The sequence below is a fragment of the Echiichthys vipera genome, assembly GCF_963691815.1.
Source record: "Echiichthys vipera genome assembly, chromosome: X".
NCBI lineage: Eukaryota > Metazoa > Chordata > Actinopteri > Perciformes > Trachinidae > Echiichthys > Echiichthys vipera.
In genome coordinates, this window is record NC_139825.1 from 14382860 (window position 1) to 14395421 (window position 12562).

The 12562-nt window shown below is 40.2% G+C and overlaps 1 protein-coding gene across 1 annotated transcript; it reads left to right on the top strand.

Annotated features, from left to right (window-relative positions):
- Positions 1–389: 389 nt before the first annotated feature.
- On the top strand, positions 390–12241 carry hgh1 (HGH1 homolog). The gene is made up of 10 exons (XM_083938412.1): positions 390–506; positions 1915–2039; positions 2756–2894; positions 3540–3677; positions 3776–3927; positions 5313–5413; positions 5563–5661; positions 7322–7413; positions 7495–7617; positions 11383–12241. The coding sequence occupies exons 2-10, from the start codon at positions 1930–1932 to the stop codon at positions 11593–11595; spliced, it is 1167 nt and encodes a 388-aa protein (XP_083794538.1). The 5' UTR covers positions 390–506; positions 1915–1929; the 3' UTR covers positions 11596–12241.
- Positions 12242–12562: the final 321 nt, after the last annotated feature.

Consider the following 12562-nt stretch of genomic DNA (forward strand, 5'->3'; position numbering starts at 1 on the left):
TTGCCAGCCAGTTGCCTGCTTAAATTACATACTTATTTATTAATTAATTTATATAAGCATTTGATTATATAATATTGTTTTTATATATTTAGTTATGGCCCTTAAAGCCCTCCACAGAAACAGTTAGTAAAAGTATATATAGGCAAATAAAAGGGCAAGAAAACAATGAATGGGGTGTAAATATACTCACAGTAAAATAGTGTGTTTGTTTATTTCTCATTCAGATTGTACAAAATGTCTTTTAGGGTAAAATTGTGGGATGTTATCCAGCTGTGAACCTGGACATCGCCTCCTGGAGTGGACACCAGTGGCAGCAGCGGCTCCTCAGCGCTGTTTGAGCTGCCGGAAATAGAGCAAGAGAAGAAGAAGATGACCCGGAAATAATCGGTATTTTCTCTGTGGTGGCCGCATGTTTTCACACTGACTGTTCATTTGCTTACTAATGTTAACAGAGGAATATAAAAGAAGTTAGACGGGGATATGAAAACTGGAGTATCTCATTAAAGGTGAGATACTTTTATGATATAATTTAATTTACTTCAAAACAGATACGTTTTTCGGCGTTCAATAGTTCATCATGATTTTGTCAAACTGTCAGAAAACTTTGACTTCATGTCTGTAAAGAAGGTGAAATATGTTTAATTATCTGGTAATCTTAATTTAGCTGCTGTAAATAACATTTTATGTCATATCATGGCAGCAAATGCAGGTCCGTGTTAAAGTAAACAACAGCCTACAGGAAGCTCCATCAACATTAATTATTATGTACAATAATTGATTTTTTATTAACGTTATTATTGAGGCATTTATATTGAAATAACAGCAGATAAACCTACTAAATCATATTTTTCAAATGGTCTGTCTTCCCTCAGACTGGTAGAGAGAAAACAATCAAAATACACTTAAGGTGTTTACTTAACTTCACTTTGTCTGTAGATTTACAGATAATGCATCATTTGTTTATTTAAAGACAACATTACAGAAAAGTTCATTGTCTTTTTGTAAGTAATCAACTGGGGAAGTTCCATGGTGATATCTATTAGTTAACATGTGCTACTCTATTCACAGTAGTAGTGTCCCAATTTATGAATTTAACAATCCATATCTTTAAGGCTGTTTTCTCAAAATTAGTTTTTCTCAGTCTTAGACAGAAATCTCCACTTCAGTTACACTTACACACACCAAACTTTCCAGTTTCATTCCTATCTATATTCTGTATTATTTTTCTTCCAAAGATGGGTTCATATATGTATCACAGCAACAACATTTACTCATACAAACATGACAACATTTTTTTAATGGTTTTGCCAGTATTTTCGGATTTATGGAGTGATATTTCTGTAAAAACCCGAAATGTATGAAAATTAGCTCATATTTTACAAGTTAATGCCTCATTTGCATATTTAAACACAACATTTCACAAAATATGTGTCTGATTGTAAGTATTTACCTGGAAGTTTCATGGTGATATCTATCAGATAAACAATAAGACCACACAGAAACAACGCAACATTTGGGTAAATAATAACAATAAGACAAAAGATAAACATAGTAGAGAGAAGACAAAAAACAAAACAAACATGCCAAATAAAAATATAAGAACTATATGGTAAATAAAGCATCTAAACATGTAAGCTATTGTAGTTTACAGTATAACATCTGTAAACTTGTGTAATAAAGCCTTGTAACAACAATCACCAGAATTAATGCAACATGTCAAAAGGCTGATAATATTTTCACCCATTTTGCATGAAAGGTTATTATTTTGCTGAATTATTCGCATCTCATCTGAGATGAGATGAGATGAGAGGAGATGAATTATTCGCTCTACTGTCGACTGTTTTATTATCTGAGCTGATGTCTGGTTGTTGTTTGTTTTATTGTCTGGTTGTTTGTTTTACTGCCGTTCCTCAGAAACACTGTCAGAAGATGTTGAGTGATTCTGAGGCTGCAGAGCTGCTCTCCTTCCTCACTCCCGCCACACGCCCTGATGTCAAAGGTCATACCACAGGGTACATCCTGGGACTGTCTGGACACAGGTATGATGATGATGATGATGATGATATATTCTGGTCCTGTGCATTATTGATTCCATTTTGGCCGGACCTATATAAAGTTTTGCAAAGCGTTTTTATCCGGCTCAACCTGGCCAGATCTTTGCCAAGGTGCAGGAAGGATAGATTAATCCAAAATGATAGAAGAGAACCTTAGCGCACTTAAATCTGTGCAAAACTTAGATTTATGTGCAAGCTTTCAAATCAAACTTTCATCACAACAGACACACTTTAACTCAGTGGAAGCCAAAACGCTTCCATTCGCCAACTTTTAAGCTTTTTTGGTAAGATCGCTTGGACTATAATGTTGTGTTCGCTCGCTGTTCAGATACAAATCTGAACCAATCCTGAAGCTGACCAGACTCTCTCTGACACGTGACAGGGTGATAAAGACACAAGAGAAGTGTTTTTTTTCTTTTTACTGAACTATGAGCAGGGTGCACGTTTTCACATCACAGGAGGCCATCAAAGGCACTAACATGTAAGTTTTTGTTGGGTAAATTGTGAGAGAATGATCCTACTCTACAGGCGCGCTGAACTTTTTTTGAACCATTATTAGGTGTAATGATCAAAAAGCAACACTAATAATCTGTAATATTAAAAGAAAATTAAAATCATGAACACCATGACTAAAGAAAACAAAGAAGTTGTTTTATGTCTGTGATTTCACTCGCTATCTTGTTTGTGTGGTTGTTTTTCAGGGATGGCTGCCGCTTCCTCCGCTCTAAACCTAACATCCTCGTTGCCCTGTTTGCTCTGACATCTGACCCCTCTATTGCCATTGCTAAGGACTGTTACAACATCCTCATCAACCTGTCAGCGGACGAGACTCTGCACCAGGTGATCAGCGCTGAGTGATCAGCAGAGTCTGGTCTAAATTAACTTTTATTGATGAATTATTATTAAGTAACCACTAGGCTGAGGCTGTTGTGACTACAGACATTTGTTAAATAAAACAAAACAAAATAAAACTGTTCAGCCCTTGGAGATGTTGTGGATTCAGTAAAGGGCTCCACATTAAGGTTGTCCACTTGTTTGCAGGTGGAAGAGAAATGTTAAAAGTGTGCTGCTGCTTGGATGTTGATGCTTATCTATGCATGATGTTACGGTAGTACAAGTGCATGCAGCAGCCAATGAAAAAAGGACCATAGTTAATCAATCATTTCTCACATATACCAAGTAAAAAAACACCATTATATTGCACATTATCCAGTCATATTAACATTGAAGTTATTCTACTCTAATGATTTCTATATAATTAATTTTTAAAAAAGGAGCTACATGTCCAATAGATTCCTGTTCTGGATGACCCTGACTGTGTTTTTATTTATTTATTATTATTATTATTATTATTATTAGACTTTTGATTCTGGACGAGTATAAGGTTAATTTACTTACTTTTGAAATAATTTCGGTGTTGTCAGTGTTGGTTTCCTCTTTGAAGACAGATAATTAAAGGTGTGTTTTTGGTTTTGTCTCATCCAGGTTTTGGTGTCAGATGTCAAAGTTCTTCCTGTGCTGTTTAAGAGGCTTCTGGATCCAGAATATGTCTTCTCTGATAAGATCTGCTCCATCCTTTCCAACCTGACACGCCTTACGAAGACCTGCAAGACCGTGTTCAGGGTGGGTCCCAGTGTCCCAGAACAACGAACGCTCTTGGTTGAGCAGGATGATAAGGGAGGAAGTGCAGGATAATAAGAGATGAAGTGTTTCTGTTTCAGGTTCTGCAGGAGGAGGCTGGTCTGGCGCAGCTGGTGGAGATCTTCTGCAATGAAGGTTACAACAAGAATGCAAAGCTCCACTACCTGAGTACTCTGCTTTCCAACCTCACACAGCTGCCCGAGACCAGAACTTTCATTATGGACAAGGACAGGTGACTGACTACAATGAGAACCGATGCTCACACAGAGGAGAACTGCATCTCACAGTTTTTTGCATTTTTAAAAAACTGATAAAGAAGCCTCTTGGGGCAATATCCTAAACTCCACAGGAAGTTGGACATTTTGAATTGAACTACTAAATATTTTAAGGAACTCCTCCTAGAGATTAAACACGATCAACTTCAAAATAAGTCAAATGCCATCAAAACACATGTCTGATCAAACGATACTGATAACATTGAGTTTTCCCTGCACCACTGTGGGCGTAGCACCAAAGTTACGCCTTTTGCCGTAAAACACAAATATGTTGTAATTTCACCATACATTGTCCGATCTCCTTCAAATTTCTCATCTTAATATGGACTCACAATCATAGTGCCCCCTGCTGAAGACAGGAAGTCACATGTTTTTACATTTCTTTATACTTTAACAAACTCCTCCTAGACGCCAAAGTCAGCTGTATCGCCAAACAAGACAAAGTTGTTGGAACCTGATCATACATTGTCCAATTTGCACCAAATGTCTCATACATGACAAGAGTCGCATCCTGAACACACCTACATCTCAATATTGACTCACTGTCATAGTGCCACCTATTGGCAGGATGAAAAATGACAAACATCTCCAATTTACATAAAATTTTCATTGTATGTTCTGCACTTTATGTATGGAAACATAAGGCATGTTTTGTGCATGTTGCAAAATGGCATGGTGGCCATTGCCAGTGCTTCTTGCCATGAAACAGGAAGTCGCTCTAGCTTCAACATACTCCAAACTTCACCAAATTTTCCAAACATGTTGAGAGTCCGGGCATGAAGACAATCACATGCCAATATTGAAATAACAGCCACAGCGCCACCTACTGGCAACAGGGAGTCAGCCTGATATGACAGATTTTTATCTGATTTACATCAAATTTACAATAGATTTAAGATAGACCACCCACGCCCAGTGTCCCACTGTCCCATAAAGGCACGCACCAAGGTCCGGCCGGCTCACATGATACGCGGTGGGTGCGAGGGATTGTAAATCGCCGCTTGCGTCTTTATTTATTCATGAAATCACTAGAAAACAAGCTCTATTGTTTCTTCTGTTTTACACATGTAATTATAGTAAATGCACTAAATACTGTGCCTGAACGCATCATGTGTAGACCCAGATGGGGGACTGAAGCGGCTCTGCCAATAAGCGGCTTCAGTCATCATATTCATCTAAATCAGCAGCAATATTTAAATCATACTGAAACCAATAAATAATCTTCAGGACAAACACAAACCCTGAATATTCACATAAATTCAACTAATATCTGGATGTCTATATACATACAGCCCTGCAGCTGCTGCAGCATGTCGTGAATGTGTGTTTGTGTATGTCCCAGGTGTGTAATCCAGAGGTTGCTTCCCTTCACTCAGTACCAGGCATCAGTGGTGAGGAGAGGTGGAGTCGTAGGGACCCTGCGTAACTGCTGCTTTGACCACGGTGAGACACACAGAGACCTTGTTTACACTGCGTCACTTCATGTGTAATGAGCAGATTGATATCTATCAGATATGAAAACATCATATTTATTTAGAAGTCCAGCGTTGATTATCGTCCTCTGATCCAAAACCTCTCCTCAACCTATCCAGCCCATCATGAGTGGTTGCTAAGTGACTCCGTGGACATCCTGCCCTTCCTCCTGCTGCCGCTGGCCGGTCCAGAAGAGCTGACGGAGAAGGAAAACGAAGGCGAGTGTGCTTCTATTGAATAAACGATTTTAGATAATTCAGCGTATCACACTTTAAAGAGAAGTCTTATTTATTTGTGTCAACAAATGTCTTCTTCCACTGTGCCATTTGGTCCAAGTCTCAATTAAGTCCAAGTCACAGGTTAAGTCAAGTCGTGAGTCTTTTACTCTCAAGTCCAGGTCGAGTCTCAAATCTTTCATTTTCTGTCAAGTCAAGTTGCAACTCATCAAGCCTCAGGTCCACATCTGTGGTATTAAGACATGCTGGTTCTGACTCTAAGAGTGCTTTCACATCAGCCTTATTCAGTTCGGTTGAATCGAAGTTAAGTGCGTTTCCTCATTTGCTACGGTTTGTTTGTGCAGGTGGGAATGCAGCAATCATTCTCCGGTGCGCACTAAGGGCGCACTCACACGCCCCGGGCTTTAGGGTACTTGTCCTCCCCTCCCTCTCCCCCCGCTTGCCAGCCCGTTTGTACTCACACTACCTGGGCCTCGGCCAATGCTTCTTGCTGTCCATACGACATCACGTCGTAACACGTCACCCGCATTAATGACGTCATCGCGATGCGTCGCTTTGTTTACAAATCTTTCCATAGACCTCGGAAGTTTTTGTGCATCTTGTCCGACTGTTTTTGAATATTTTCATCCGACCAAATCTGCAGTAAACACTCCACCTCCGCATCACACCAACGTGAACCTTTCGCCGCCATTGTTGTTGTTGTTAAATGTCCGCGCATGGTCCGTCCTTCTATTTTCTATGTCCGAACAGGCGCACATAAATGACATCAGAACCGCCGTAGGCCTCGTGCTCGTGCTCGTACACGTGCGCACGCTCGTGCTCGTACATGTGCAAACGCGCTCTACAAAAGCCCACCTCTCTCAGACGGGCCGTGGACGGCCAGCTGGCCGCAGCTATGTGCGGAGCAGTTGCACTCAGACTGGTCAAATGCACTAGGCTTTAGCCGAAAAACCTGTTTTGGCCCGGTGCGGAAGGATAGTGTGAGTGCGCCCTAAGTGGACCATATAAGCGGACCGAGACATGGTAGAAGCGGTGGTCTCGGTCCGCTTCCAAACAAAACGTGATCGGACTGGGTCTGCACGAACTGTTGAAAGCACTGCGCATTTTTGGACCAACCCAGCTCCTGTAGGCAGCTACGTGATTTACGTAAGGATTAAGTCCCTCCCCTGTCACCACAACAACAACTGCCAGCATGAGTCACCGCAGAAAAACCTGGAGCAGTAATGTAATAACCGAAGACCAATGCCAAAATCAACCACTGCAGTTGTCTCTCCACTGTGACATTACTTGTGGTGGGTGCGTAGTCTACTCACCCTGTTTACATCAGCGTGTCAATTCTGACAAATCAGAGAGCAGTTCAGAATCTACGTTATTGCGTCCACCCCAGGAAACACATCTGACCAATGAGTGAAGTGCTTTTTTTTTTGTCTTGAACCTTTATTCATCCGAAGTGCAGCTACATTTTGGTTCACGCCATCAACTGATTAGGACCAGATCAAATGAATATGATTGAACGCGAACCAGACCAGCTGGAAAAAAAATCAGTTAATTTTTGCATCTGGTAAAAACCAGGGAAGTGCAATAGAAACGGACGAAATCAGGTGTGAAAAGCGCCATTAACAGAAGTTGATGTGATGTTCAGGTCTGCCTGTGGACCTGCAGTACCTCCCTGAGGACAAGAAGAGAGAAGAAGACCCTGACATCAGAAAGATGCTGCTGGAAACACTTTACCTGGTACGACACACAGTAAACATATTTTGTATATATAGACTCTTTTTTTCATGTTCTTCTCTTTACTGTTTGTCTCTTCTGCAGCTGACGGCGACCAAAACGGGCCGATATATACTACAAGAGAAGAACGCTTATCCGATCATGAGAGAGTTCCACCGCTGGGAGAAAGACGTCCACGTTTCAGCGGCCTGTGAGAAACTCATCCAGGTGGGAAAGATCATCTTTTAACTGTCAGATACATAAAACCAGAATACAAATCACCACATGAGAATAATCTCTTGAAATGCTGCTCTTGTAATGGTGTGGCAACCAAACTGAAAGTTTCTGTCTTATGTTCACTACCTTCACGTTAGAAACTAATTTAAGTAATCAAATTATTCGTTGGTGCTGTAACAATATAATAAATATCATAACGTAAAAAAATTAAAAATCCAATAATACGCCAATATTGTCAATCTAATACAAAGCGCACTGATCATACTTGGAGTGTTTTGTGTAATGGATGTCGTCGCTGTCTGGCAGAAACCTTGTATCTCCATATTTTGTCGTTTTTATTTTTTCTTCATGAATCAGTGCTATTGGCCACTCTTTACGACTGTGTGTGGGTTTAATAAAGCTTTAACCAACGAAAAGTATTTTTAAAAAAAACTTGGGACTAAATCCGTTGAATCCTCATACTGTCAGCTAAAACCTCACATTCCTGAAAAATGCCTGTTTTGGACATTCAAGGTTTCCATCTGACAACGATGATGTATAAGCTGAAAATACGAACAGCAATGGTGAAAAGTACAACCAGAAATCTATTTGCTTGGACTGACGACAAGGTGGAACTAAGGGTGCACAGATCCAGCTTTTTTACAGTCTCGATACTGATCGGATACCATTCATGAATTAATAAACTGTACCCCTCACCATGACTAAAGGCATCTGGCTTGACTTAAAAATGACATTCCTAACTTTGTAAAACAAAATTACAAATTAACACATAGATACAAATTAACTGAATTATTTTTTTATTCAATTGTGCACCAGCTTAAACTTATGAAACAGAACAACTGAACCTGAGAATAAAGTAACTTAAATGGTAATGAAACTTAATTGTAAATAATAGTGCAAACAGAAATTACAAATGAAATACACCAGCTGAACTTTGTAACTGAGTAACCTAAAATAACAAACAGTAATGAATTTAATGGATCGGTCCATGGATCTGGTTAATAATCCGATACCCGATCCAGTTAATTTGTCAATACCGGGACCAATATATGATCATGATATCGGATCGGTGCAACACAAGTATGAGGCCGTAACAGCGGTGGAAAAAAATGGATTAAGAGTCGTTGTAAAGGTAATACAGGGACATATTAAAGCCCAACTGGGAGCATTACCCAACGGTTAATGTTGTAGTGATCAGTCAGTTCATCAGGATCCTGAAACAAACATACTGTTCAACCCTATATTCATACCATTATTCTCAGCCAATTCTTCACTGATTGTAGGCAGCTAATCCCTGTACTCCATCCTGAGTGTAATTTAAAAATATTTTTCTGATCATAGAATATGTAAATTATCCAATCTATATTCTTGTTTTCGATTGTGATGTTGCCTAATCATGGTATAAGGTGGCAAAGCCAGCAGCATCTGGTTTTGTGCTGTAGATTAATCTGGCCTCCTATTGGCACTCCTATTTTAGTTCTTTACCTATGGCATATACAGTACAATACAATGAATCTCTTGTGGCGGCATCATCTATAAAAGAAACAGATTTATGGTTAGAGTATGTCAAATCCTCGTTTTCATCATATAGTTCTGACATCTCCAAACAGTGATGTCATTCTCCAGCTGTAGAAAAAAAAGAGTTGAAGATTTAACAACATTACAGAGCTGACTGATTCTCCTGGAATTTTCTTGAATGTTGTTTGGGGTTTTGAGCTGATCACTTTATTGTCGTTGGGCCATAAAGTATCTCTGCCGGTTTTGTTATCTCACTCTTGCGGAGCAAATGGTTGCTTGACATTCCACATTGACAAATCTGTTTCATGATCTGGACAAAAACTTTCTTCAAGCTTGCACTTTCTGTCTCTAACCTGAAAAAGATTTTGTCTTAGCAATAATAATGTCAGTTCATAATCTGTTTGGTTCTTATTGAGTAATTCTTTTCAGTTTTAAATGATAAATGTTCCTAAGTATATGTGCAAATACATATGTATTGAACTTAACATTGTGTGGATTCTAAGTAAAGGTGTCATAATATAGTGTTTATGTATAATTATTAGTTTATCATTTAGTCTATTGTGCTTCTCACATGTTCTGTCCCTGCTCCACTGTCTTTTGTGGCTGTCTCATGTGAGCCTCAGGCAGACTCCCCCATCTTCTTCTTTAGTCTGTATGAGAAAATAAAAACCTCTGATCTGTCCATATCCATCTCACTGTAGCACCTTAAATGGACCAGGTCTCCATTCTCCTGCTTCTGCTCTTGTTCTGGAGAGACTGTGATCTTTGTCCAAGCTTCTGTGTTTCCGCTGCTGGTCGCTTCTCTGATGAATTGTCTTAATCCAACCGCTATGTTGGATTACACATGGACAATTAGCTTTTGGATTGTAATGCGTCATTTCTCACCTCCAGTCTGTTCTGGAGTTGATCAGGCACTTCCCTTGGACCTTTCAGCGGCTGTGGTTCAGAGGTAGAGCACGTCATCCTCCATTCCGAGAGGTCAGCGGTTCGATCCCTGGCTCCTCTGGTCCGCATGTCGAATTGCCCTTGGAGAAGTCACTGAACCCTGAATTGCTCCCTGTGCATTTACCACTTTCAGTTCATCTGGCCTGTAGACAAGCACTGGTGAAGATATCTCTGTCCCATTGACTTTAAAGCTTTAATTTCCCCGTTTGTAACCCCATTAAATTATTGACTCACTGCGATAGGCGTTCATTTTCAATGGGCTTATGTATCACAGAATCTTTTCGACCTACTCTGATCTCCCCATACAAGTGATTGTGTGGTTGGATCTTATACAAAAATACACTAACTTTGGATAACTGTTTCAGCCAGGTGGTTTCATGCAAAACACCTTGTAACACTGAAATGAGTTACCTCAAGTTTATTTCTTTTTCATTATTAGAGATACTCCTATTTTATTTTAATCCACACTCAGACTAAACACACTAGTCTACCTATGCAGAATTTGGCTATTATAGCAACAGGCTCTGCTCACATTTTCAGTTGGGCCCAAGTTGGGGTGTGCAGAGATCCCGTTCAGGCCCAAGTCCAATTCTCTACTTACCTTCATCATGTCAGGGGTCACCAAATTTGTTTTGTTCTTACTCAAGGAAAGGCAGAGTACTTCTTAAAGTTTAAAACGTTTATTACAAAAAACATCAGCAAAGAATCTTCAGCCTGGCCAGGGGCAGTCTGGCGCTGATGTGCTTTCGCGCTACTCTGAATCAAACAGGAGGGGGGATGAGGCACCCTCGTCACTGCCTTTAGGTCGCTATGATTGGTTGGTCCGCGAGACATGAGGTGGACTAGAAAATAGTGGGATTTGGCTGAGTGGAAAAAACCCTGATGCTTCTGTGCAGAGCATAGAACAAAGAATAGGATAGTCTGGATAGAATGTGTCCTAATGACCTAATATCGTCACATCGCCCACCCCTATGTCAGCCTACCTGACTGATGACAAATACTGACGTGGGTGTTTGTGTCTTAGTTTCCAAATGTCTCTGCTGACTAAAACACACCCCAAAGTTTTCAATGGTGTTTCCAAACGTCCCTGTTTTAGATGCTAGGAAACACCAGAGAAGCGTGGACGTGAGGCGTAGCCTAAGAAAACAGAAGCGAAGTTGTGTATATGTTGCCTAACAAACTCTGAACTAAAACTCTCTTGCAGGGCTGGATTAGACTGAATTAACTAGGCGTACCTAATAAACGGGCAACTGTGTGCACGTGTCATGCTGTGAACTCTCTGTCTGCCTCCAGGTGCTGATAGGAGATGAGCCAGAGCAGGGGATGGAGAACCTGATGGAGGTGGAGATTCCCGAGGATGTGGTGGTGAAACTGAAGGAGGCGGATGCTAAAGAACAAGAGGAGCTGAAGAAAGAGGAGGAAAAGATGAAACAGGAGGAAGAGAGGAAGAAGAAGAGTGATGAAGAGGAGACAGACAAAGGACAGGAGAGCGGACTGATACAATAAAGCCTGTTTTTCAGACCTGGCTTCTTTACAGTGACTGAACTGTCTGAATGACAGAAAAGCAGTGTTTGTTATGGCTTCAGACATGAAAAGGACATTTACTGAAAGAGCAACGATGCCCCTTGACCTTTGTCATCTGGTCCACAGAGGGAGCTGCTGGACAACAGCACTGAGTTAAAAAGTAAAAGTAAGAAAAAAAGGTGAAAGAAGTTTTTCCTGTTCTCTCAGAGGCTACAGCAGCGACGGATTTTAAAAACGTATTTTGTCGTTGAATCCCTTAGTTATTGTTGTGAGTGCGAGGGACACCAACCAGCTCGTCACATACGGACACTCTTGTATCTGCACCTGAAAATATCTCACATTACTGAAGGTTTGAGCAGTCTGCTGTGAATGTGAATCTGCAGTTTCAGTCATGTTGAATTCACCTTTTAATGAAAACTGAAATGTTTTCCTTCTGTTTTGAGGAGATCCAATTTTTTAAAATGAATTATGATAGTAAACTTTATTATATACAATAAATATATGTATATATGTAAGATAGTTAAAAAGGTTCATGTTAAATAAATCCTGCTAAATGGGACAACACCGCCACCTACAGTTCAAAATCAACACCTGCACGTAGTAGCAAGGGACTATGGGTAATCCTCAAAGCAGGGGTGCTTACAATGAGAGCATGCACTGTTTGTTCACAACAGATGATTGAACTTCACCATTATCCTTTGTAATATACGCAGGCAGAACAAATAAATAATAAATGTATGTTACCCAAACCTGATCAGCTCTCAGGTTCATTTGGCCAGAAGACAATCCACAGAGAGCACACACGCACGTCGTGTTCGTTTGTGCCCCCTTACTTTGGTTTTTCCGGCCTGTTTTAACTGCTCTTACATTAACACAAAAACCAATGATAATCACCAAATTTTATTTAAGCTCCTTTAAAGCTGTAAACAATGTCTCAGGCTAGTGGTTT